The following is a 26,314-nucleotide window of genomic DNA, read 5'->3' on the forward strand; positions in this document are numbered from 1 at the left end:
GTGGAGCCTATGCTACAAGGTTTAGAGCAGGCAGGTATAGCCAGGACAGGAATTCGGAGTTCTCAAAAACTCGATGTGTCTTAATGTAGATTGTATGCTCAGCTCAGCACCCCTGGGCAAGGGAATATTGAAGCAGGGGTATATCGTATCGCTCTATTTTACAAAATTTTCTTGTGTATACATCCATTGACATACCGCATCTACTGCCAGTCAAGCCTCGATCCACCGATTTGAGGCAGAGCAGTGAGCTCTTCAACGACCTCAGGGCCTTCAAACTTTCCAACAATCCAAAGGATGTACTCATACTGAGTAGCCGAGATACGGCGACCGTCGCGGCGGTATCGCACAACACCGGCATGATACATGGCCCGCACGAACTCCGGATCCACGGGCCCGCCGTGTCTTCGAAGATACCGATAAAGCCAGTGAACCATATGGAAGGATTGACATGGCGTGAGGTGCTTGCAGCAGGAGAGAGAAACTGCCAGCTGGTTTATGAGGTCGACCGCAGCATGGGGATCGGGGCATCGGCTGTCCCGCGGGCCCGGATGATATCGCACGAGGACTTTCTCGTCGGGGTGTGGAATTGGCTGCCATGCTTTGTGGAGGCTGATCTTCAATGGGGTGTTGCTGTTGAGAAGTGTGAGGATGGGCCAGATGTTATTAGAGTCGCCTGATCGAACAACAGACAGGATCTCTTCAACTGTGGCTGGGTTGGTGAGGTCCATACGATGGAACATTTGGTCAAAGGTGGTGTGGAAAAGTCGTCGTATTCCCTTATATACGGATGGGTTTTTCCACACTTCTGCTAGGGAGAGCTGGGAGGTTTCGAGTTGTTCGAGGGTTCTGCGGGTCGTTTTTGTAATGGAAGTTTTGCCCTTTTTGTTCAGAGCTAGGAGCAGAAGGCTGTTGTATGGGAGATCGAGGTCATGGATTTCTCGCATGAAGTCCGGAAAGAATTCTCCGCTAGTATCTTGTATCACCGTTTGGTAAAGATTGAGTAATGAGCAGATTGGTTGATCCGTTTCTCTTGCACTCTGGTTGTACATGGGTCCAGTGGATCGGCCAAGTGTTCGTAGAAGCCAGAGTCGCAAAATGATCTGACGTTGAGTTGAGTGGCTCATGGGTGCATGCTTGATCTGTGTTTCAATACATGGGAGAGGGAAATCAAACCAGACCTGTGACTTGGCAACGGTCGAAATGACCTCGGCATTGGAGAGACAATCCCGCCATCTTTCAAGCAATTGATTTCTGGGGACTCTGTCCGCTGAGGACGATGCCAATGACTCTGTTACACGAATGACACAGTCTGCTGCACTGTTCGCATCAAGCTGGCTGAAGATCTTGTCGGGAAACGGCAAGCTTGTCTCCGAATCAACTTCCATGGTTTCCAACCAAGCCTGAACCAAAGCAGAAGGCCATTGGCTGCGACTGTTTGCATCATGGGTCTCGATGATGATTTCCTCGGCAAAACGAAAGCTGCGAGTACGCAAGAGCTCTTCAAGCCAAGCATCAAGAATGCCTCTATCCAGATCATGATACCCGAGAATGTTACAGCACCCGATAGCTTTCCACATTGCCCGGTAGTGCTTCAACAAAGCTTTATGGTCCCATGACCCCAGAGTCTTGTTTCGTTCGACAATAATATTTGGTAAAGCGGTAATGATCAGACAGATCTCATCAGTTGAAATCAACCCCAACTCCAACGCACGATTGATCGCATTCAAAACCGCGGTTCGTTTACCGCGTTTCGTTTTTGTTCGAACGAAGATTTCGATAGCTGCAGCGTAGTTTCCTGATCCCCGGGTATTCATGAATGGATCATCTAGGAACGCAATTGCTTCTGTAAGGTCTGGGTCTGGCCGGGCAAGTAAACGCTCGAATATCTGCCGGCTGTATCGCGGCTCCCGGTGGAGGTCAATTCTTAACCGACGAGTGAAATCCCTTGCATCTTCAATGCCCCAGTTCTTCCCATCCAAGAATTCCTCTAGAGCTTGCTCACGGGTAGATTGATTGGTAAGGTACGACGGAGGAGCATGTGTAGTTTGAAATTCACTGGGTTCGGGTTGGAGCTCTGAGTTCTGGTCGGAGAAGGAGAAAGGTACTGCAGGAGGACCCATAGAATGATCGGCGAGACCTTCAAATAGAGATTAGCAGATAATCAGAAGACTTTGTGTTTTCTTCACACATACTCTGGGTCTCGAATGGTGCTCTCTGCCATGGATGGTCGGTCCATTTCATGTGTTCCCTTCCATTGCGGCCAAACAAACACGCGATATCTTCAGCCGGGCTTCCCCCTATGCTTGCCAGAGCCGTATTTCTTCGCTTTGCTAAGCGTCGCCGTGCTTCCAACGGTCCAGGAACACAACTCCCATGGCGTCGTTGACCGTTGGCGAAGCGACGAAAGGTGGCTGCGAGTAGGTCATCGCTGATCCAGAGATGGTCAAGTGTTGGAGTAGCTGGTGGCTTAAGAGCATGCCGATAGGCATGTCTGCCGAAAGACATGGGATTGGCTATGGCATGTGCAGGCCAATTGCAGTCTTAGGCTTGTCGCAAGCACTCGGAATCAACTTTGGCATGGCTTTCCGGTTCTTGGCGTGATGACTAATCCCGCGTCGACCAGCTTCAGGGCTAGCGTGGACCTGTCAACAGGCCAATCTTGAGACTTCCATTTATCACCTCTGTACGGAATATATTTCGTACAAATGTGCATAATATATTGTCATCCGTAGTGTTTTATTTAGACACCAGTTGCTGGTTAACACATTCTACTTGGTTTCTACGTCTAATCTGGGCTTTATGTCATGTTATGCTATTGAACCGTTTCAAAGCCGAAGTTGTTTGGGCGCCTCGGATGTATACCAAGTTCACATCATTTCATAATGGATAGAAAGAGATTTGTAAAGAAGGCACAAGGAAAGATGTTGAAATTATAAGAACAACGCCAATGCAATGTATGCAAATTTTGGCCTTCCAAGGGTATCACATGCTAATCATCTGGGAGAGGACATAATAGAACGGTGTGATAAAAAAGTAAGACAGTCATGACGAGAAAGAGGGGATATAACAGGAATTCAGGGAGTAGTTTTTCCTTCGTCGGGCAGGGGCTTCCGTCCTGTCACCACATAAAAGTTCATATAGGCATGGACATTTCTATCCTGGATACTCCTCCTCACGTCAACGAGGAAGACCTCAATTTCAGGTTTCGACCAGCCAAGGGCAAGAAAAGGCTTGTATGACCATCCAGACAAGGCATCAAGCCAATTACTCTCACTCCAGGCCCCAAGAGTCCTTAGCTTCTCGTCCTGCGGCCAGGTGTTTGTAGGGATTTTGGTGAGCCGTTCTTCAACATCAACGAACCCTATATCTCTCATATACTGTGCAATCCGGTGGGCGATTCGAAATTGTCTTGGTGGATCTGACTCACGGCCGGAGCGCACATTAAGGTCTACCCAATCGTGCATGGCGTATGCACTGTATCCTCCGTCTAGGTTCTCGGGAGGCATGGTGTCATCGTCGCATTCCGGTTTGGGATCTAATTCTTGACATTCCATGTATCCCCCCGGTTTGAGATGTTTGAATGACTGGCGTATTATACGTTTGAATGATGGCACGGCTCCGGTCATGTGGCCGGTATGAATTAAATCGAAATAGCCGTTCTCCCATATCCAGTCTTCTTCAGTAGCATCATCGACCAGGAAATGGACGTTGGGTGGTACTTCTGTGGGCTGCACTGGTGATAGATCCGTGCCTGTGATTTTGGCGTTTGGAAACAAGGCCGCTGCAATAAGACAATTTTAGATGGTGAGACAGGAATCGTTGAGACCGGAATGGGTGATCGTACACATCTCTATTGGCCATATTCCTGAACCAGTACCAATATCAAGAATATGCTTCGGGTCTTGGAGTGGGACTTGGAATATCTTTCCGTCCATGGCCATTTTGAACATGTGATGTTGCATGTCCAGACGATCCATCTCTTGTTCATCATTGGGGTATACATAAGCTAGCACTGAGTTAGCCATGCTGTGCGAAATCTGACAGAGCCGGGAATGTAAACCAACCTCCCTCGTGGTACTTGTGATAGGTCCTTCCATTTTCGACAGGATAATCGATTACACTGTCAGTCAATGACTGGGTATCACTGTTATGATATGGTCAGTCATTTGGTGGGGCAAAACAGGTGAGACGGGCGAATGGAGATATGATTACCAGTCATCATTCAGTGCCTGCATAGGTTTACGTTAGCAAGAAATAAAACGATAGTCAATTGACCACCAGAATATCGATAGCTATAGAGGATTGATACCGCATCCGCCACGAGAACAAACTTACAGTTGGTATAGCCCCCATGGTCATCTCGTTCTCGTCCAGTAGAATCAATAGTGACCGGTATCAGTTCTAGATGGCAGACGAGCTATCTTCCAAGTGGAATCAGGACTCAAGATTTTCCATTCGAGGTTCCAATATAAGAAAGGAAAAGACGCAAACTGCAGCAGATATTAAAGGAGGGGAAAGAGCCCGACAGCTTGGGTTAAGTTATAATCTGGCAGAGGGCGGACAGTCCCGACAACTATAATTTGCAGGATCGACCTAAATGTTTTGTGAAATGTTCGGAAATCAGAAAACAGACCCCGGTAAGTGGAGTAGAATTCAATGTAAAGTCAGATTCCCAGGCGCTTCAGGCGTGAAATCATTAAAAGCGGAAATTATAACCCACGTATTAGTTTCTGTGGGAAAAAAATAAAATAAAAAAAAAGAGTATAGTGGAAATGATTGGATGGAATTGATATATAGGTATTTCACTGGGTTTGATTTATTTTCTTGTCTTCTCTTTTGTATTCTAAAAGACCTTAAAAGGGCACAACATAGTAAGCCCGTACCCCTTTGAGAACTGAAAAAAAAAATTCAAAAAAAATCTGATATATTCCAGTCGAATCCAAAGACTTTTCCCGATCCGTCTGGAACCCTAGGATGGTACACATGTTATGTGTCCTGGAACTGAACATATTTCGATCACGATCGAAGACTGCTGGGCTCGATCGACCAATAGAGGTGGGTTCCACCTGGCTGGGAATATGCCGCTCAGCCACGGGCCGCCTTCAACCTTGCTGCTGGGATTTACCCATTTCCATTTGGATCAGCAATTTCCATGCATATTCTGTAGTCAGAACGCCGTTAATCCCCGAGGTCCCCTTTTTGTATAAAGTCGACCATGATTTTTAAATTATTGGGGCCTTGATGGATCTCTAAACGGAATTCTTGGCTCCGTAGAAGCGTGGTGTTGGGGTTCCGACTCTCAACGTAAGGTCATACAATCCGTATCGTACAGTTCTTACGCCAAGACCAGCTAGTCACTGCCTATGTCCAGGTTGCTCGGTTCGGGTTGCAATTTCAAAAGACCGGGACAATTCCGGAAGATTTAGAGTATGTATAGGGCTCACAGTTTCCTCGGTTATTCTTATTTGGTATGCGCGTCCCGACCCTAATTGCCAGACTCTTTCTGTATTGAGATCTAGCGGTGGGAAAAGAGGAGGTGATCCATCAGAAATAGCGTCGGGGGCTGGAAGCCTGGGTTTCATCCCAAATTGCTCCAAAAAGGAGGGGCACTAGGTAGATGTGGATGTGCGTCAACATGTACGGAGTACAATAGTTTCCGGTTCTCCGGGTCTGCATATTAATTTCGAGTCTTTTTTTTTCATTTATTTCGGTTATCTGAACTTCCATGTACAGGGTATCACCTATCGTGTACTCCGTATATACGGAATACTACAGCTGCCATCTCGAATCGCTAGACTCAATGACTTTCTATTAATTTGGTGCAGTCAGAAAGGCGTGATCTTATATATGGTGTAGCACTGTATATGGAAATGAACCTATACCACCAAAACATACAAATTGTATGGAATCTATTGTCCTCGGAGTACTCCGATTTAAAAAGTTATCTAAAATATTATGCAAAATGGAAAAATAAAACACGTCAACAATAAGCAGATAAAAATCCCAAGCACAGCATCCCTGCAGCCCGAAAAAAAAGACATGGTCTCGATGCCATGGAGCCGGGATTCCATCCAAAGGGGACAGACACCCCGGAAATTAATTGGGTTAAGTCAAAACAACCTTGAAATTCACCCGGACCCGGTGACTAGGAAAGTTGCTCGGGTTCCAACGTGTCGGTAACGGCCCCAATTTTCGAACTACACACTCTAAGGGCTTTTCAGTCGAATTTCTTTCCCACTTGTCATATGTCGATCTAACCATCTTTTGTTGAACTCCTCGTCTCTGGTGCTACATAAGTACGACGGTAAAATTGTCGATATTCACCGAATCACAAATGAACCGCTCAATCGTCACTCCGCAGTGGAGCAACTCAGTAGTGGAGACAGCTCTTGGCGGTTTATCTCTTTTGAGATCCTTGCCTTAGTCGCTGACATCGAAAAGTACCCACCATAGGTGGAACTTGTACAGAGGGGGACTCTGTTCATGTGGAGAGATAGGATATTGGAATTTACAGGGTCTGTTGGATGTTCACGACCGAGCAACTCCGAACATATATATCTATATATGTACGCCCAAGCCAAGATGCATGTTACACAGATTGCCCAAACTCTGGTAATCAGATAATGGCCTATTAGGTCCGTCTCCAGGAGAAGACCACGTATTCGCTTTTCAATGCTCACGGGGTGAGTCCGTGCATATATCTAGTACCTACTAGGTATGGTTGTGCATCGGAAACTTCAACCAGTGAGTCTGTATTGGACTCTTGGAGGAGCAACTGACAGGCGTGCTTAATCAAATGTATGCAACGTGAATCACTCTAAGCTGCACATTGCTTCCGCCCTCGGTAGGATGCTAACTACATGCACCTGGACGTATGTGCCTGGCTCCATTCTTGACAACTCATCGACTGCTAAAATAGTAAAGGTCTATTGGAAGTACTTTGAACTCCCGTAAGGCATACGGCTTGTTATTCTTGACAGCATGCATATTCAGCCCATCCGCCTTGGGCTACGGGGTACGCTTGATAATACGTGTCTTGCATATTATAACAGTTGCCTGCTGCCCAAAGGGTAGACCGCTCTAGTATTCTCACAGATAATCATTCTCCACAGACGATATCACTGGATTTTATTTTTATTGGCTGCGGGTGAGAAAGGCCTGTTGATCCGAAAGAATTATTATTACTTCGTAGGCCAACCCTCAGCGGCTGATTGCACTAAAGACGCACGGCAATCCAGATACGAAAAATTAACCATAGAAAAAGAATAGAAAAGAAACATCCTCGTTTCCTTTCAGAAATCACCAACGCCTAATAATCAATCCACTCTGAACCCTCTTGTAGGTGCGGGGTGACTTATTCACAGGAATGATCGGCTAGAGAGATCCACACAGTTCAATTCACAGTCTCGGCGAAAAACCCACCACGTTCTCGACTTTGTATATTGGAGGAACGAAATTTTCACAGGGACCCATCGCCTAAGAAAAGCTAAAACTTATTTGGAATTGGAACTGCAAATCATTCGCTACAATCTCAATTTAACTGGCCCTGGGGTGAAGGCCAGACGCCTAGTCGGCACGGTTTAGGATTACGCCAAGGGGACGTGCACCACACAACTGTCAAATGCAAGCGAAAACGTAGATCATGCACGTCTACACTTGGTATAGAGAGGAAAAACTTCCCATCAACGCCGCAAACATCAAATGAGTTGGTGTCAAAATGTTGAAGCTATTGTCAGTGCTGTCTTATTACAGCCTGGTCTCATTTGAAACATTCCCTCCATTGTAGGTTGCCTTCTAGAAGGACCTGTGTCAAATTTCCAGTACACTCTGAATGATCAATTGGCATGCAGGTTATATCCACTGGTGTGACCTCTATTGGTGGGAAGCTGTCCATCCAATGAAATCCACGCGAATCTGCCAGGGAGAACAAAGATTGGCTGAGATACTCATCGGAAGGCAAGTAGGTAGAATAAAATGATACTTCAAACATATGAACATTATTTGTATATGCATGTCGCTTTGCTTGGTATCCCTAATTTCCATATATTTTTGGAAGACAACGTATGATCAGACAACTTGTACAATCATATTGTCAGCTCGTCATGTCTTCTATGATGCTTAGCCGAACAAAGACTCACTGTCAACTACGTGTCTTCAACCCATGTCCCTAGAATTCAATATCTTATCTGGTCACGGAATATTTGGCGTACCAAATTTCAGCGCTTGATTTTATTTCGCCCGTGAAAGTCGTGGTTTGTCATATTCGTGGTCAAAGAGAAGATAAATCAACACTCAAGTAGAGTGATATATATATTAGCGTTCTCGCCCAATTTGGTGGTTTAGACATAAGTTGAAGGGCTTGATAATGCCAGAAAGATCCTTGACTACAGAGATTGTGGACTTTTTAGTTTAATGAAAGACTCATGATAGCATGACCTTTGGTATTCCACGTTAAAGGTCACAATTTCGAAATTAGCGTGGCTGATTATTCGTCATGACAGGCGTGCCAAACCCCTAGGGCAAAGACCCTGATCAGGACATGCACCATTGCATTACCAATCCCGTAGGTGAGAGCATCGATTAGAGCTTGAGCCCCCGAGCAAAGAGCCCTGTCTCTTTCAAGCAAGGGGTGTGTTGTTGAATATGCTACAAAGATCCCCAACCACTGCAATTGCAGGCTTTCCATCAAATTGAAAATTCCAACAGAATGAGGCTTCTTTCAGCTATAAACATGCACTTCATTCAGAGACTGGAAAAATCAAGATATCAACGAATAGATATTTAAATTGGCTAATATATTGATGTATAGGACAAGACGCAAACACTTCACTTCCTAATCGGGTTATATTGATGTCGGCACGGATCAATAAGAATCCGCCATGACGCAACTCGTTATTTGGAAGGATTCGAAGTGCAGTGCATCAGCAAAGCTTCGGCGAGGATATATATCTATTCTGCAAATACTATTTCGAAGCACAAGTGAACATTTCATTCTTCCGGATGTTTTATCCCATTAAATCACCGGGGAGAGCGGGGTACTAAACCGCCAATTCGAGTGCTGACGCGCGACGCGTAGAGCTTCATCTGCCAAAAAGCCTGAAATTTCGCATGATTCTGCATTTCAACGATCTGGCTTGCAATGGTACGCCGAACGCCAGCTCGTTCCACAAGGAGCCGAGCCAATCCCGTCGGTCAACTTAAACGCCAGAGACAGACAGATGATTTTGCTCCGGATGCCTATCGAGAACTGCTGGAGGAGGCCGAAGCCAGAGATCCTGCACAATTTGCTTCAGACAGACCGATAAAGAGGCGGAAGGCTGGGGATATGAAAGCTATCCCTGTGAGATTAGGTACCTCGGAACAAACACATTGGGATGCCGAAGCAAACGACCATAACACACAACCAGTGCAAACTGTTTATGACTCGTCCACATCAGAAGAATCAGACGTTGACTGGGAAGATGTTGAATTACAACAACCATCTGAGTCTTTGGTAAATAGGCATCTTACCTCTCAAGGCGACGATGAGGTACTCCAGATCACACTAGAGCAAAAACCCGAGAAGCAGAAAAAAGCAGCCCAAAGAAGGAAGCCATTGAATGGAGCAGAGAGAAAAGTCAGACTGGACGTGCACAAATGTCACGTTCTCTGCCTTCTTGGCCATGTACAGTTGCGCAACATGTGGTGCAATGACGAGGAATTACAGGTGAGCGTTTGCCGGTTCCAGCATATCAATCAATTGTCTAACAGAAGCATAGGAGTTCTTGAAGAAGACACTGTCTAGAAATGTAGTTGCTCTTCTTCACCCAGATGAGGGTAAACCAAATTACAGCAGATCAACCACGTTCATGGACGGTCTCAACCAGGCTGGAGATGCCTTCGCACGCAGATTTCGGGTCACCAAACCAGGAATGAAACGGGCTCACTGGGTGGAAACTGAAACGCAATTGAAGCAGAAATTGGTATTCTCTACGAGATGTTCCATCAGCAATTATTCACTGACACAAATATATAGAAGTCAATCATGTCGAATGCCGAAGTCTTTCTATCCAAAGAGGATTTCCGAATCCAAGCAAAGATGATGGAAGGATCCCGGGACTTCGGAGCTCAGCTATTCTGTGCCCTATTGCGGTCTGTAGCCGTAGAGGCGAGACTTGTATGCTCGTTGCAACCGTTGCCATTTTCTGGTACCGTGAAAGACATTACGCCATCTAAACCGAAGCCTGAATATATCGTGATATCCTCAGACGATCCTGGATCCTCAACAGATGAACGCAGCAAGGGCGAAAAGTCACCTGCGGCTCAAAGGCCTCGACGGATTGGACAGCCTAAATTCACTCCGTCCCGTGCTCCTCAACCAAAACTCCACTCGGGCATGTGACTTTCAGCGATTGCTTTTACTAGTCTACGCCATACTAACATCCACAGGTTTGATTCCGACACCACGGGAGTCATCATTTCCAGTATTTTGGGTGGAAGCTTTCAATGAAGCTGCACAGAAATGGGTTCCAATTGACCCTGTCGTCACGAAATCCCTTGCCAAACCTTCAAAATTTGAACCGCCCGCGAGCGATTCCTTGAACTTGATGAGCTATGTGGTTGCTTTTGAGGATGACGCATCCGCGAGAGATGTAACTCGCCGATATGTTAAGGCATTTAATGCAAAGACGCGAAAACTCCGCGTGGAAGTCACAAAGAATGGCGAGGAGTGGTGGGATAAGGCGCTAAAGGCCTATGAAAAACCGTTCTTCGAGGACCGGGACGAGGCAGAGATTAGTGAATTAACATCCAAATCAGCAGCTGAGCCCATGCCACGAAATATCCAGGACTTCAAGGACCATCCTGTCTACGCGCTTGAGCGAAACATCCGTCGCAATGAAGTGATCCATCCGAAACGAGTCATTGGGCACGTGGGGCTGGGAAAAAGCACAGCACGGAGTGAGATATCAGAACCCGTCTATCGACGATCTGACGTGCATATTGTACGAAGCTCCGATAGATGGTATCGCCTCGGACGGGATGTTAGAGTTGGCGAGCAGCCTCTTAAGCGTGTTGCTGCCAGTCGAAACAAGGGCGGGGGCTTCAGTGACGAAGAAGATGAAAACGAGCCCCAAGAGACTACACTCTATGCCGAGTTTCAGACAGACATCTATGTCCCACCACCGGTGGTTGATGGAAGGATTCCGAAGAACGCATATGGAAACCTCGACGTCTATGTGCCCAGTATGGTTCCGCCTGGCGGGGTCCACATCAAGCGGCCGGAAGCAGTTCGAGCTGCTCGAATCCTTGGGATTGACTACGCTGACGCAGTCACTGGATTTGAATTTAAAGGCCGCCGTGGTACGGCTGTACTCGGGGAATTGTCATTGCCGCCGAGTACCAGGAAGCGCATGAGGAAGTTTTGAGGGGTCTCGAAGATGAGAGGCGGCACGCTGCGCTGGAGGCAAGAACTGCGGAAGCTCTGCGGGTCTGGCGACTCTTTTTGATGAAGCTTAGGATCGCAGAAAGAGTCAAGGAGTATGCCAGCGATGATGAAGAAAAACAGCCCGAAGACATCGAAGACGAAGCGGATGTTGAAGGTGGTGGTGGTGGTGGTTTCTTTCCCGAACCAGATCAACTAGCCAATAGTCCACCTCAGAAAGCCCCGGGAAACAGCAAAATAGTGCATGATCAGCATTTACCCGAAGACTACACAGAAAGAGAAATTGAACCGTCACTGGAAGAGGAGGAGTATACCCTTGGAGGGGGCTTTCTTCCCGATGACCATGATCCAGCTCCAAACCCGGTGGAACCTCCAAAGCATGCGGGGTTGGCTACAAAACCGACATCGATTCCTGAGAGTATTGCCAGGAATAGAGCATTGAAAGCGCCTCGCTATTCACTGGTGGTGGTCCCAACCCACAGCTCAAAACCGACATCCGCACCTCAGGCCCTCACAGGATCATCTGACAAAGTTCCTATCAGCGTAGAATCTTCCGCAAATGGGGGCTCCAAATCTGCAAGTGTGGTCACTATCTCTCGACCACCGTCACCAGTGCTCAATTATGATTCTGACAGCGAGATCGAGAAGGGGTCTTTGCTTTCTGAGGACCCTGAAGATGAGGATGCAATTCCCGAATGGCTAATGTCTGATGAGGACTAGTCCTTGATGATGAGAACTGTTATATGCTATCTAACTCGCTGAACATGAACTTTTTTTTTTTTCCAAAAGGTCAACTTCCTACCTAAGACTGATTTATTCGCCATCACTCGTATTCGTGATTGTACTCCCAATGTTTGGATTTTGGATTATGTAGCATTATGTTCCTGCTCACTTCAACAGCCCGGCCGGGCTAGCTCAATCGGTAGAGCGTAAGACTCTTAATCTTAAGGCTGCGGGTTCGACCCCCGCGTTCGGCTATTCCTAAAATCAAACCTGAGATTTTCTTTTTTGCTCTTGAAATGAACTTTACTACGTTACGGCGTAGTTGAAATATAATAGTCCGAATTGAAATATTTTGTACATAATGGCATTGTGATTTTTGTTTGTGGTCATTGTTGTGCATGGGCCTGGAAGCCTTGAGATCAAAATGCACGTACCGATATTAGCGACGCGTCGGCGCGAACCGCCTCAGGCACCTGTCCCCTAACGTCATATCTTTTACCTCTAGGCCCCAGTCTCATGTTTCAGCCTTGAACCATTGCTGTTGCGATGAAAGAACCGCATGAATCTAGAAACCTGCCAGAGACTCCTCGAAATCAGTACCGTACCCCGAGAACGCCTAATACACAAGGTCTTCCAACAACTACCACGAAAATCACCGCGCGAAACCGATCACCACAGTCATCGACATCGGCGAGTACTCGTAAACGAACATCACTGTCACGAGTGCAATCTACTCTCACACAGATTGACTTTGTGACACAATCCACACCTACGAATGATGACCAGCTTGGCTACATCGACGAGCATCAACGTCGTAGCGATACTCAAGATACCAATGAGCGGCCAACTGTAGATGATGCGTCCGACAAGGATTCAGACTGCCTCCCTGCTCCACCAGCTCGGTCAGCTCGTATCTCGAAATTCAAGATGAGCGAACGAGATCGCAATACGGACGAACGCCCACAGAAGCGGAGAAGCTCTGCAATCGTCAATCGAGAGACACACCGAGGCCAAGGACCACGAAAAAGCGAGACACCAAGGGCGAGTGTTCGTCCTAGGGGTGGTCGAAAATCCCTGGAAAAGTCAGTGGGAAAACGGGACAAGACATTGACCCAGATGGACTTTGTACGACGTTATATTACCATCGATGATGATGACGACGAGGTGAACATGGGGTATATCCAGCCGACACCGCAAAAGACGGACACAAAAGGTAAACAGACAGATCATACGCCCAAATTGAATCAAGCAAAGCCTACGAAGCGTCATACCCCCGCCAAACGAAAGCACAGAGTCTTTGAAGAAGAGCTGGATCTCTCAACCGGGGAACCTATATCTCAGCAAGACGAAACACAAGACTCAAGTATCGGAAGCGCAGCTGAGGGCAAACAGGCATCTGCAGCTCCTGTTACACCACGGAAGCTTCGGACGCGCGAGATACCTTCTTCACAGACACCGGAAAGCCCTGGTCTAGCTATTATAACCTCATCTCAATTTCGCAGCGCTACTCGCTCTCCTTCAAAACGGAACCCGTCAAATACCAACATTTATCACATGCAATCCATCAAAGAAGAACCGCTGGAAGCTCGGCAAGTGATTGAGGATTCACAAGACCCAGGAGGCGAATCTTTACCACGGCCAACAACATTGGATTCTCCAAGCATCAATCACACTCTGATCCACCCCGATCCAACTCTTACTGAGCAATTTCTTTCATCTGCACCTCCGACGGAGTCGACTGACCAGGAATTGCCCACCCAAGTAAACGGAAACCCGAGAAATGAATACACTAAGACGGAGAGGACAGTTGTCTATGAAACTGATGCGGATTCAGAATACGGAGACTTTGAGGATAGCCTCGATAGGCGTTCCGTGACACCATCCCCAAAGAAACCACACCGAGCAATTGGCCCACCGGACGGCTCACAGGGGATCCAACACAGCCCAGAATCGCCCAAGGATGATTCCCAAGACCTTCCCCTACCAGCTGTGCAATCAAGCCCTGGATTAGATGACGCCCCTCTATCCGAAGGTCCAATGTCTGATGCTTCAATTTACTATCAAAGAATGCACGCAGCTACACAATTCCCGCACGAGCCAATTCCAACGCTAAATACGCAGAAGATGTCTGAGCTATTCCCCCATGGAGGCAGTACCCAGTACACCAATCTGGAGCCATGGAGGCCTTCTCTTCAAAAACAGGCACCGGGGCTGTCCTCACAGACACACACGCAGAGCCAGGAAGGCGAAAAAGAGTCTACTGAAATGGTTCCGGAGTCGTCGCCCATCCGGGAACGAGAACGTAGGATCGAAATAAGCAATGGTTCGTTCCAACGGCCTCGTGTTCCTGGCTCAGTGGTTCAAGTTGAATCCTCGCAGGCGGTGGACCGAGATCCCCAATGGCAGGGCCGAGTCCTCTCTCGCAGTCAGCTTCTTACATCGAGCGTCATGGAGAGCATTCCGCTCCCAAACTTTTGGATGGGAAGTCAGGATAGTGTGGGAGAGCCTTATAGCTTACCTGAAGGATGATGCCTTCGAGGTCATTGTTTAATAATTTATGAATTATGAATAACCACAACATTGTAAAATACGATTACTATATAGATCATCTTTTGTTAACCAATGTGTTTGTATGTTGTAGGTAGTTTTGAAGATCGTCGCAAGCGGGGCGGTCGGGCCATGAACGCGGAGATACTGCAACCTTGTGCTTCCAATCATTTGATCCTCTTCCTTCTTTTCTTACAACTTCCCAATCATGGATATCGCCTACGATCATATTTTAGAGGAGTCATACTCTAACAAAGAGGGAGCCTCCGACTCTAAGCCCCAGGAACCTAACCCCAACCTCAACGATGAGCTACAAGAGACTTTCCGCGCCTTCTCCAACAGTCCGTGGGGCTCCCGAATTGGAGGACTATGGGACAATGTACGCAAACAAGGAGAAACATACTACGAGGGTGCTCGCCAGGAGTATGCAGCTGCTAGCGAAGAAGCTGTGAAAGGATTTTCAGATCTTAGGGAAACACTCGCCGACCGGACAAAGGGGCTGTCTCTCAGCACAGCTTCTGTGACGGGCAGTGGCGAGGGACAAAGTGATGAAACCGCCACACCCAAGGCTGTTGTAGAAGGAGAATCCAGCGACAAGGGAGAAGGCGCTGGCGTTAGTGGAGAAAGCTTTATTGCTCGGTTGAAGGCGGAAGCCGCTCGGCGGCTGAAGGAGATTGAGAAGGCCGAGGAAGCAGCCGATGAAGCGATCTTACGATTCGGGTTGAACATCGGCCAGAAGCTGCGCGAGGCCGTCAGTATTTTACCTCCCGATGCCGATCAGTCCGGCAAGCTTCTTTTCGAGAGCAAGGATGCTGAGGGAAAGCGGGTTATTCATGCTACACGGTTCGAGGCACAGTTGCACGTCATTCATTCAAACCTGGAAAGCTTTAGCAAGGACCCGGTCAGCGACGAGTGGCCTGCGTTCAAAAAGGAGTTCAATGTTGAAAAGAAGACGGACGAGATTGCGGCTGATCTGGAGAAATACCCCGAGCTCCGTTCGGCCATGGAGAAACTCGTGCCGGAGCAGGTGGAATACGTGGAATTTTGGACTCGTTACTACTTCTTGCGTCTCGTTGTGGAGACCGAGGAGAAGAAGCGCAAGGAACTTTTGAAGGGTATATTAAGTCCATCGCTCCGGTAATCTTTGATTTAAGTTCTAACCACTTCTACTCCATAGGTGCCAATGCCGAAGAAGAAGAAGAAGTCGGCTGGGACGACGATTCCGACTCTGAGTCCCAGTCTCCTTCTACTCCGCAGGTCCCCTCTGGAGCCCAGAGTCTCGCTCCCACCAAAGAGACCCAGAAAACCGAGCCTCGCAGGTCACACGACCTGCAATCCCAAGCCGACAGCGAATCCAGCTACGATGTTGTGAGTGGCGCTGCTAGCCGCACACCTGGCAGCCCCAAGGAGAAGAGCCCCACCGCTGCGAAGGCGGACGAGAGCGACGAAGATTGGGAGTAACCCACCTATCTCTTTTCAAGGCCGCATCAGCAAGTGGATCTAAGTTACTTTCGCGGGCACCTGTCTATACCATATATCCTTCAGAGAGCGTGGTCTTGCTGCTGCGCTTGCTAGACACGGCCAATTCCCTGCCGAAGAAATCTGCTTTGGTTGGAGTTCAGGAATATTGGGTCTTTTTTCTTTGGCGTTCCGGGCTTTTCTCTCTCATTTTATTCCCAGTCCTGTTTTCCGCAACATGCTTTCAGCGAGCGATGTTACCTGTCTATGCGGTTGATATCTGAATACGCACGTTATTCTTTCTATCTACATAGTATCTTAACCTGGGGACCTGACTACCTTAGCTCCCAGATGAACCATTAGTCGACCTTTGATGGCCGCTTGAATTATGGCATTCGCCACAACAATTCTACATTGTAGAAAATCAGTCCGAAGGATAGGAAACTAATAAATTTTGTAATGCACTCGCTATCTCATAATCATGATCATAATACATGTACAAGGCATGATAGTTCATGGATTTCCAATTCCTTCCCATTCAATCTGTCGTGCCAGACTTGAGATCCCCCTCATTCGGAGACCTACCCATCTTTTTCGAGAGCGGCGACTCAGCATACGCAGGCCTCATACCACGCAAACCACTTGGACGGACGTTCGGCGAGCCCTTGCGCACTGGGGTCTCCGGTGTACTCTCCCTGGAACGAATATGAAATCCCTGCGCCCGCCCGCCAGGCGAGTAAGAATCGCTGCCATATTGGCGGGGACTACTACCTGGCTCCCAGCCGTACTGATAATCCTCGCCGCGGTGTTTGACAGGGCTTTCATTGTAGGGGTCCCAGCCCACGCGACGGCGGGCCTCAGAGCGGAGCCGCTGACGATGCTGTTCGTCACCGCCAGCGCCGGTGGTGGATGATTCTTCCAGGAAGAAGTTGAGAAGTTCATCGCTGATGGAGAGGTGTGATTGTTGCTGGAATTGCTGGAGGGATGTTAGACGGAGAAGGGTTTCGAGGAGAGAGAGAGATGTGCGGATGTTCTCGAAGTGAGGGTTGGAGACTGTTGTTGTGGCAGCGGCGGATGTGAATGACTGATTTAGCGGAGACAGGGAGTGGGATGAATGCCCCTTTTCATTAAGCGACAGCTTGGCCATCATATTTGGGTCGATTGAGGGTTCATCTGGTTCGGGGTTTTCAGCTTCGGACTCGGTATCAGAGGCTTCATCTTCGTTGTAGACTTCAAATGCGATCCATTCTGGGTCTAGCCCGGGAGGCAGACGCCATTCTTCGGGAATGGAATCTTCATGCAGATAATTCAAGCTGCTAGGATCTGGGTTTCCGCCTCCGTTCAGCTGTGCATCGAGTTGGGCTTGCTCCTCGTCTTCTGGTTCCTCTTCAGATTCTGCGTGAGGGAACTCGTCCTCCACCTCGTCACGTTCCATCATGCGCCGTGGCGGGAGAGCGTTTAGATCCCGTTTCAATAGTAGCACTGGATTGTTTGTTTCGCCCTCTGTGCTGATGTTGAGGATCTTTCCGGTGTCTGCGTAGAAGATCTTTGAAATTTGATGGATAGGAAGAATCTCCCTTATTCCTGCCGAGGTAACACCTTCATATTTCTGGGGCTGTGGATCATTCTCGTCGAATGTGTGGACTCGACCATCATCTAGGTCTTCGATGATCAGGACTTGATAGAAGTATTCATCGGACCCGGCCGGTCCTGGAAGCTTGCTTCTCGGATGTTGATCTGGGGACTGCAGTGAATCTATTGGAACACGACGCAGCTTCAAACGTGCCTTATGCATGACTTCCTTCCACGTGGCCTCGCGGACAGATTCTTCGTCATGAGGTCGCAAGTGGCTGGCAAATAGCATGTACATTGACAAGGTAAAAGTCGGCCCTACCTGAACTGCCTGAGATGGCGTCATTGAATATTGTGTATCTCCTGCCGTGAGAAATGTGCTTGCTTGGAGGAGTCGGGATGGCGACACCGTTGCGGGCAAGTTGGTGGATAATTTGGCCCCAGAGGTGGTTATGGCCAGATTCATCAAGGGCACTGTGTCCTCAATGCGAGCCAACAGCTTCTTGATATCTTTGATAATAAGCTTAATTTCTTTCTCGCTGTTCGTCTGATCTTTGGCTGAGCTGGCTCCTTTGCGTCTCAATTCTTCAGATGCCGCGGCTCTTGCCAACCGCTGCCCTAGCGCTTGGATGTCCCATCTCAAAGATTTTGTGAGGGCGACAGCTGATTCCAATGACGTATTTCCTCGAGCAGCACTAGGCCAATTATGAGCTTTCTAACAATACAACCCAGTGTCGGGTGACTCACATTAATTCAATCATGTCAATAGATGGGGCGATAACTTGGATCTTGCTTTCCAGGCGTTGTTGCAAGGAAAGTAGCTCATCTCTGTCCTCACTTTTGACATTCTGGTCAAGAAAATGAACTGATCAGCGTTGGCTTGTTCCCCAACTGGAAGAAGGTCACTTACTTTGAGCAAGCGCGATGACTGGCGCATTGCATAGCTGGCAGTTATCGCGATTCCTGACCTGCATGACACAGTTTTAGCATTGAGACTATTATTGTTCAGTCATCATCATCCATACCGAATGGCATAATTCATGGCCTGCCGGGTAAGCTGTACGGAATGAATTAGCTGGCTAGCCCCTAACAAGTAATATAGGCGACTAACCCCCGTTAGAAAAGCATCCATCTTGATTAAAGCTAAATGCCAATGGCCTTTAAAATTGTAGCGTAGATTGTATTGGCAAGCGATATAAAAGGCACCTTAACACTGGACCTGCAGACACGGAGGGGTGCTTATCGATAAGAGAAAGGTCAAAGACGACGAGCCCAACTCTCCGAGTACAGGGCTATGCCTCTGAAAAAAGACTATGTAGTGAGATCGGCTCCTTGAAAACCTATGAAACATAAAACAGAGATGAATACCTAATAAGCATTCACTCACCATCTCTCAGAGAAAAAAAAAGACTTAAGGCTGTATCACGTGAAAAGAAAATATCGCGGGGTCTTAGTCATTCACCTGTGCAAAATCAAAAGGCACTGGGGCCCCTCTTATTGACCCAACCTGTTTTTGTCCAAATCCGTTTTGGTTAGTATTTTCGTGTTCTTGATTCAACCTTGGATCTTCTTTCACGATGTCGAACCAAACCCCTGAATCCTGGGAGGATGAGCTTTCCCGACAAGCTGAGGGCGTCAACCTGAACGCACAATCTCGCCCTCAGCCCCAGGCACCCTCTTTCCAACCCGGCGCCGCCTCTTTCACGCCTGGAGCCTCTTCCTTCGTTCCCGGACAGCCGTACCAGCAGTATGCTGGCTACCCCCAGCAGGGATACCCCCAGTACGGCCAGCAACAAGCCTACGGTGGTTACCAGCAACAGCAAGCCTACGGCCAGTACAATGCCTATGCCCAGCAGCCTGGTGGGTTTAATCAGTACAACAATGGACAGCAACAGCAGCAATATGGTGGCTATCAACAGCAGCCTCGCCAGAATGTGCCAGTACAGGCGCAGCAACCCCAGGCTGCAGCACCGGCTCAGTCTGCTCCCAAGTCCGCATCGAATACCGCTCTGCCCAAGACCAAGGTTCTGTCTATCGGCGCAACCTCCTCCAGCGCTGCTCCCAAGACCAAAGTTCTTTCGATTGGCACTCCTACCCCTGCAGCAAAGCCTGCCGACGCCGCCCCCAAGGAAGCCAATGGTGATACTAAGGGCGCTGCGGCTGCTGAGGCAGGCTCAAAGGTGGCGGCCACCAAATCCCTTGATAAGTCTGACAAGGCCGCTGCCACTGGTAAGGCTTCTCCCACGCCAGCTTCTGGTCGCTCTAGCCCTGGACGTTCAAGCCCAGCCCGCGGCGAAACAGCCAAGCAAGCCCGTGAAGCCAATGCTGTCGCAAAGTCGCAGCAAGCTGATGTGGATGAGGCAACTCTGAAGGAAATTTACGGTGAGCGGAGAGAGCATGTCAATGTTGTCTTCATCGGTCACGTCGATGCTGGCAAGTCCACTCTGGGAGGTTCCCTCCTGCACGCCACCGGCATGGTCGATGAGCGTACACTGGATAAATACAAGAAGGAAGCCAAGGAAGCCGGTCGAGAGACCTGGTATCTCTCGTGGGCTCTTGATCTGACCCAGGAGGAACGCTCAAAGGGAAAGACAGTCGAGGTTGGCCGCGCCTTCTTCAAGGTCACCATCCCGCACCCAGAGGGCGATATTGAGCGTCAATTCTCCATTTTGGATGCCCCTGGTCACAAGTCCTATGTTCCCCACATGATTGGTGGTGCTTCTCAAGCCGATCTCGGTTGTTTGGTTATCTCTGCCCGTAAGGGTGAGTACGAGACTGGATTCGAGAAAGGTGGCCAGACCCGTGAGCACGCACTCCTTGCGCGCAACACTGGAGTTAGCAAGTTGATTCTTGCTGTCAACAAAATGGACGACCCTACCGTCGAATGGAGCAAGGCCCGATTCGATGAATGCACCATCAAGGTCATCAAGTTCCTGGAAGCTCTGGGCTACAAGAAATCGGACATCTTCTGCATGCCTATCTCTGCCCAGCGAACTATCGGTATCAAGGACCGAGTTCCCAAAGACGTGTGTGATTGGTATGACGGGCCGTCGCTGCTCGAGTTCTTGACTGCGTTCGAACTTCCCGAGCGTAAGGTCAACGCACCATTCATGATGCCAATCAGCGCGAAGTACCGTGACATGGGTACCATGGCAGAAGGTCGCATTGAGTCCGGTATCATTAAGAAGAGCGGCACTTATCTCATGATGCCTAACCGTGAGGAGGTTCAAATTTCTGCTATGTACGGTGAAACAGAAGAAGAGATCCCTACCGCCAAGGTTGGTGACCAGGTCCGCCTGCGTCTCCGTGGCATTGAAGAAGAAGATTTCTTCCCTGGTTTCGTGCTGTGCTCACCTAAGCGTCCCGTTCACTGCGTTTCTGCTTTCGAAGCCAAGATCCGTATTTTGGATTTGAAGAGCATTTTGACCGCTGGTTTCAACTGTGTGCTGCACGTTCACTCCGCTGTTGAGGAGGTTACTTTCGCAGCTCTTCTCCACAAGCTTGAGCCCGGCACCGGGCGCAAGAGCAAGCGCCCTCCCCAGTTTGCCAGCAAGGGCCAGACCATTATTGCTCGTCTCGAGGTTACCAGCACCGCTGGTGCTGTTTGTGTCGAGACATACGACGAGTACAACCAATTGGGTCGTTTCACCCTTCGTGATCAGGTATGTCTTTTCACATTCTTCTTAATATTATTTCTTCGCTAACATATCGATACCAGGGTCAAACCATTGCTATTGGTATGATTACCAAACTCATCACTGCTGAGACCGAGGCCCAGTAAAGTGCTTTTGCCACCGAGAATACCTGAATGTCCATATTCTCAAAAGCACAATGAATCACCAAAAAAAGCGATGTCAGCGATGTGCTTGCGAGGAGCTCTGAACAGGGAGGTACGGGTGGGCAGAGGTCGCGTAATGATACCACAAACAGCCCACAACTGACGATGATGAACATTTCTTTTTCCACAACATTGCCTCCATAGACTTTTTGCTCCATCTATGAATCCAAGCGGTTGAACCGTATACGGATTCTTGGGTCATCTCCAGCCACATAGGGTAGCACACGCAAGCCATATTTGATGAATGATCAATCATTGGTGATAAATGCATCTATGTAATTTGAAAAGGATATCTATCCGAGGGGTTTCCTCTTGGCACCAAGGTATGAAGATATAAAATGATCAACAAAAGCCCACATCTACCTCTTCTTTCCAACAACCTTCGTAAACCCATCATCATCGATCTCGGGCTCAGCCCGCTCCCTTGGAGCCCGCACCAAGTTAGGCGCATCACCCATCTCAACATCACCTTCCTCACTCTCATCATCCGTCTCCTGATCCTCGTCCCCGGCCTCAACCCTCTGGAACTGACCCGCAGCAGATCGATTTTGGCTCTTCTTCTGGAAATTCTCCAACATTTGCTGAACAGTGCCAAACTCGCCACGATCGATCTGCGTCTTCAGCTCCATGATCATGTCCGCAACGTCCGCGGCGCTCTCGTCATCCACCGCCACGTCAAACTCGTCGTTCATAACCTGGACAAGTACTTCCTCCAGGTCTTCGGCGTCAGTCTCGGGTCGATCAGATAGCATATCGGAGATTGCGCCACACAGCCAGTCCCGCTTCTCGCCTGAGTTGGGGCCACCCCAGTTTGATTGCACGGCTAGTGAGAGCGCCGGCCAACTGTTGATTGTGAGGGTAATGGCTAGGTCTAGGTGATAGGCGGCATCCGCGGACGGCTGGGCTGTGGAAGTTGTCGCCATTTTGGAGGCTGTGTTTTATATGATTGTTGATTCTGAGGTGGGTTGGCGATTATTTTTTTTGGGACGAGTGTTACCCCGCGGTCTCGGTGGAGAAAAGGCGCTTACTGATGGAGTGGGAAACTTTGGGTTGAGTAGTATTGATGGAAGCTTTCAATTTGTTTGCTTTGAGGCTCTCCGCGATGGGTGTATGGTAGTGCAATTGAGCTCTTTTAATATTATCTTGTGTACCTTGGAATTTTTTTTTTTAAAAAAATCCGATTAGATATGATAAGGTCATGTGATCAATTTTCTTGGCACGTTTCAAGGTGGCGCAGGCCAACCTTAAAAAAAAATACTGCATAACATTACCTCGCCGGGTTGGCTTTCCAACTTATATAGACTTGTCCAAAAATTTTACCATCGATAACGAAGGAACTTAGAGGACCAAAAATGAATCTCCGATAGGGGGAATCGAACCCCCGGCTGCCGTGTGAGAGACGGCGATGTTAGCCACTACACCATATCGGAGGAGGACTGCGAACTTCTTTCTTAGGTTTAATCCTAACTTCTTGAGCTTAGCGCACTTGGTCCTTGTGCAGATCCTAGCATTAGCACCTTAGCGATTAGCTTGCATAGCAACCAGGACCTATCTCGCCCCTTCACTCTTATTCAAGGTATTCTTGTTCGAAGCATGGGTGGGTGTCTCAGGCATCTAAACCTGGGGTCACATGACTGCCTCTCTGCTTCTTCCCCCGCTCTCAGTCCTCTTCTCTTCTTTCTTCTCTCTTGTCCGCGCCAGTGTTGTTAGTGATCCGGCTAGGTAGACGCGGTTTAAGTCTCTGATTCTCCGATCCTTCCTTCTCTCAGGTTCTGAGCCCGAGTCTTCTCTCAATTCTGCTCGGACCTGCTAGATAGCAGTCCTCTCAATGAATGTATATGTATAATGCGTCCGAGGTAAAGGATGGACTGACAACGCCCTCAAAAGGACAATTGCTATTGTTGTCAGTTGATAGGTCAAATTCACGTTTTCACTGATTTACAAGCGAGCCTACCTAAATAGTCTTGGAGGTATGCTGAGGTCTATGGATTTAATCTAGGTTATACTAGTCATTCAGAATCAACCGAGAAACTCGCTTAGGCGCGAGCGAATGATCCAATCCTTTTTAGAAACAGGAAATTTTCCAAGCAATCTTAACAATCTATAGAGCTCTGCATTGGGATGAGCTTTCATTGATACCCAGTTTATGATTAGGACACCATTAAGTTCACGTAGACTGCGTCATCGAGCTCCTGGAAACTGGCGCCTGGCAACCACACGCCTCTCCCTCACTAGATAGATCAGACGAAAGCTTCGGGAGATCAATTGCCTGGTTGGAATAGTCATTGGAGGATCTCACAAACAACGCTGTGGATTTGCCTTTGGATACACTTTTACACCTTCTGAAACGATGTTCATTCTGTCAGCTTATGGGTGTATCGACGAATACAGTCTCTTTCGGGGATAAGTGAGCTTCAGTGCTATTTGTTTTCGAGTTGAAGTGCGTAGACTTAGGCAGGGGGTCGCAGGAAACGAGTGGATTTATGGCCTCAACATCGGTTAGGTGAACGAATTGGTTGTCCCTGTTTTCGGTGCTGAGTATACTTATGCAGTGTGGAGAGGAATTGTCTTTATCAAACAAGTTGACTCACTGGTTGGTTCGTCGGAGAGATTGAAAGCCTAGAATCCGAAAATACGAGGACTGAGGCACGAGGAGAGCCCTCCTGCCTTCCTAATTTTCTCGCCTCCATCTCATTTTTCCCATACTTTCATCTCACTCTTCGCACTTCCGAAATTACTATCAACGGCATTCACCTACATCATGGGTAAGCAGATCCACGTGCGTGAGACCGTCAACGAGGCTCTGCCTCCTCTACTGAAGACAGATTTCCATATAGATGCCAATGCCGTACACCGGCTTATTTACAACGGAGGATTGAGTTATTAGCCGAATTGTCAAGATATACGAGCAACAACGGATAACCAACATTGGAGCAGCGGGTTATCGGATACACCCTGAATACCCGCGATCTTGATGATACTAAGGTCTTTGTCGGAGATGAGACAGGTGTACCGGGGAGGTTCCAACAGGCGATTGGTCAAACACTTGGAAAGGTGTTTGAAGCTCAAAGGCTTGATATCCAATTTGCCGATTTCAAATGTCTTCCTAATCTAGGGAAAAAAGTCCCTGATTGTGTTATGAAGACATCAAGGAATGAGTTGAAGCTTGTGGGTGAGTTGAAGGTGCCGTGGACCACTGAAGTGGCACCTGGGTGTTCTCCCTGTCACCAATAGAAACCTGTATCACCACTCCCATTCATAAAGGTTCTCACAAACGCCGGACGCGGGTGGCTTGACCAAGCGGTAATAAGCCAGAATGCAATCCTCCCACTTTTCGTCAGTTGGATACGAACTGCGAAACCCCGAGATCCATAGATCGGCGGATTCTTTGTCCCATATAATCTTTGTGATGTTCTCCCCTCCTGGACCCCAGCCAAAGGACGACATTTCCCTGATTTTGCGTGAGCATGATCTCAAGGACTTAACTCCGCACTTACTCATATGCAGCCCGGAACTTTCGGCGAACGAGATCACGTTTTGGTCGCTCGAATGACCAGAATATCTCCGGAGTGAGGACCTGTCCGCGGACCTTTTCCCAAACAAGATAGGTTATGTATCCTCCGGGTACAGGTCCGTGTTCCCCTTGCACGGATTGGCCATATCCAAGTAGTGAAGGTACACTTTTGCATCCACCTTGTCTGAACTTCTTCCGAGCTTTAGCTTCCTGCTTTTCAAAATGAGGATTTGCCTGTTGGGCTCGAACTTCCGGCAGAAGGAATTTTGTTCCCTCATCAGGACCTTGACAGTAGACTCTCATAAAGGCTTGATTATATGGGAAATGGTGATTGTGACATAGATACTTAGCCTCCCAACCGGATGGTTGTTCGTCAGGATCAGAAGTAGGCTCACGCACTCCATCGATTCTATTCTCATAAAGCTCCTCGTCGATTACCCATGTAGTCGCGTTCAGCCGGAGAGCTACGGAGCCAGGAAGGGCGATCTGAGTGCCTTTGAAAATCTGAGAGATATCAGTCATCTTGAAGGTTACGAGGATAAAAAGGGAAGAGAGTCCTGAGAGAACAGAAGAGGAAAAGAAGGGAAAGTTTTGAAAGAAATGAAGGGAGATAGACTTTGTGGGCCAAATGATCATTTGGTGTCAAAGTCCGAGGTTGAATACATGGATTTACATGGTATTATACCTTGGAGATCATATGACGCTAAGTACCAGGCATACCACATATTAAGTTTAGTCATCATTACCGCTCAGATTGTTGGAATAGCGGGTTTTCTCATTTTAGAAAGAGTTCTTAATAGCTATTGGTTTTTGTACCCTACATTAGAATACGGTCAGATTTCTGTCATTTAGTGGTCATTGTCACGATCTACATGTTGATCACATACCACACTAGATCGTTTAATAGTTAGTTTGTTTCTTTATTTCCTTTGTTTATCTTCTTTGTTCTCCAGATTGCTACTATACCTAATCGGGAAGGGAGATTGGTTGCTTGCAGAGATCCTCTTACTATAAGAACCTCCAGGATCTCTCTCTCTCCCTCTCTCTCCCTCTCTTCCCCATCTTTGCCTTTTTAGTTAGAATGCACTCTTTCTTCTTGATTGACCTGGCATGTAACAGTCATTGGTTTACACCGTGATACACTATGGTACCTAAGGCAACACCTCACTGTGAAATACAACCCCGCAGGCGACCCTCTATGACCTGTAGCGACCATCGGAGGCATAAATTTCTAGCGCTT

At 48.1% G+C, this 26,314-nt stretch overlaps 9 protein-coding genes across 9 annotated transcripts; 4 read left to right on the forward strand and 5 right to left on the reverse strand.

Moving 5' to 3' along the window:
• Nucleotides 1-200: 200 nt before the first annotated feature.
• N7500_006067 (uncharacterized protein) lies at nt 201-2,505 on the reverse strand (the record flags this gene model as incomplete). Its single annotated transcript, XM_056677211.1, has 2 exons — nt 201-2,137; nt 2,193-2,505. 2 exons carry the CDS (start codon nt 2,503-2,505, stop codon nt 201-203), a joined length of 2,250 nt encoding a protein of 749 aa, XP_056532211.1.
• Nucleotides 2,506-3,074: 569 nt separating this feature from the next.
• N7500_006068 (class I SAM-dependent methyltransferase) lies at nt 3,075-4,353 on the reverse strand (the record flags this gene model as incomplete). The annotated part of the gene is made up of 5 exons (XM_056677212.1): nt 3,075-3,781; nt 3,845-4,006; nt 4,065-4,144; nt 4,213-4,229; nt 4,336-4,353. The coding sequence occupies 5 exons, from the start codon at nt 4,351-4,353 to the stop codon at nt 3,075-3,077; spliced, it is 984 nt and encodes a 327-aa protein (XP_056532212.1).
• Nucleotides 4,354-9,139: 4,786 nt separating this feature from the next.
• N7500_006069 (uncharacterized protein) lies at nt 9,140-12,142 on the forward strand (the record flags this gene model as incomplete). Its single annotated transcript, XM_056677213.1, has 5 exons — nt 9,140-9,706; nt 9,759-9,962; nt 10,016-10,373; nt 10,429-11,340; nt 11,388-12,142. 5 exons carry the CDS (start codon nt 9,140-9,142, stop codon nt 12,140-12,142), a joined length of 2,796 nt encoding a protein of 931 aa, XP_056532213.1.
• Nucleotides 12,143-12,691: 549 nt separating this feature from the next.
• On the forward strand, nt 12,692-14,674 carry N7500_006070 (uncharacterized protein; the record flags this gene model as incomplete). The annotated part of the gene is made up of 1 exon (XM_056677214.1): nt 12,692-14,674. The coding sequence occupies one exon, from the start codon at nt 12,692-12,694 to the stop codon at nt 14,672-14,674; it is 1,983 nt and encodes a 660-aa protein (XP_056532214.1).
• Nucleotides 14,675-14,900: 226 nt separating this feature from the next.
• On the forward strand, nt 14,901-16,153 carry N7500_006071 (BSD domain-containing protein; the record flags this gene model as incomplete). Its single annotated transcript, XM_056677215.1, has 2 exons — nt 14,901-15,807; nt 15,870-16,153. 2 exons carry the CDS (start codon nt 14,901-14,903, stop codon nt 16,151-16,153), a joined length of 1,191 nt encoding a protein of 396 aa, XP_056532215.1.
• A 535-nt stretch (nt 16,154-16,688) lies between these two features.
• Nucleotides 16,689-18,854, reverse strand: N7500_006072 (RanGTP-binding protein; the record flags this gene model as incomplete). The annotated part of the gene is made up of 5 exons (XM_056677216.1): nt 16,689-18,417; nt 18,470-18,570; nt 18,633-18,690; nt 18,748-18,779; nt 18,834-18,854. The coding sequence occupies 5 exons, from the start codon at nt 18,852-18,854 to the stop codon at nt 16,689-16,691; spliced, it is 1,941 nt and encodes a 646-aa protein (XP_056532216.1).
• A 445-nt stretch (nt 18,855-19,299) lies between these two features.
• N7500_006073 (translation termination factor GTPase eRF3) lies at nt 19,300-21,503 on the forward strand (the record flags this gene model as incomplete). The annotated part of the gene is made up of 2 exons (XM_056677217.1): nt 19,300-21,384; nt 21,441-21,503. The coding sequence occupies 2 exons, from the start codon at nt 19,300-19,302 to the stop codon at nt 21,501-21,503; spliced, it is 2,148 nt and encodes a 715-aa protein (XP_056532217.1).
• A 416-nt stretch (nt 21,504-21,919) lies between these two features.
• Nucleotides 21,920-22,483, reverse strand: N7500_006074 (pre-rRNA-processing TSR2 family protein; the record flags this gene model as incomplete). Its single annotated transcript, XM_056677218.1, has 1 exon — nt 21,920-22,483. One exon carries the CDS (start codon nt 22,481-22,483, stop codon nt 21,920-21,922), a length of 564 nt encoding a protein of 187 aa, XP_056532218.1.
• A 2,350-nt stretch (nt 22,484-24,833) lies between these two features.
• N7500_006075 (uncharacterized protein) lies at nt 24,834-25,596 on the reverse strand (the record flags this gene model as incomplete). Its single annotated transcript, XM_056677219.1, has 2 exons — nt 24,834-25,011; nt 25,058-25,596. Coding segments are annotated over 2 exons (717 nt in total), but the record flags the coding sequence as incomplete, so codon positions are not given.
• Between the last annotated feature and the right edge of the window lie 718 nt (nt 25,597-26,314).

This window comes from Penicillium coprophilum (assembly GCF_028826855.1).
Source record: "Penicillium coprophilum strain IBT 35676 chromosome Unknown utg000004l_segment0_segment0, whole genome shotgun sequence".
Classification (NCBI taxonomy): domain Eukaryota; kingdom Fungi; phylum Ascomycota; class Eurotiomycetes; order Eurotiales; family Aspergillaceae; genus Penicillium; species Penicillium coprophilum.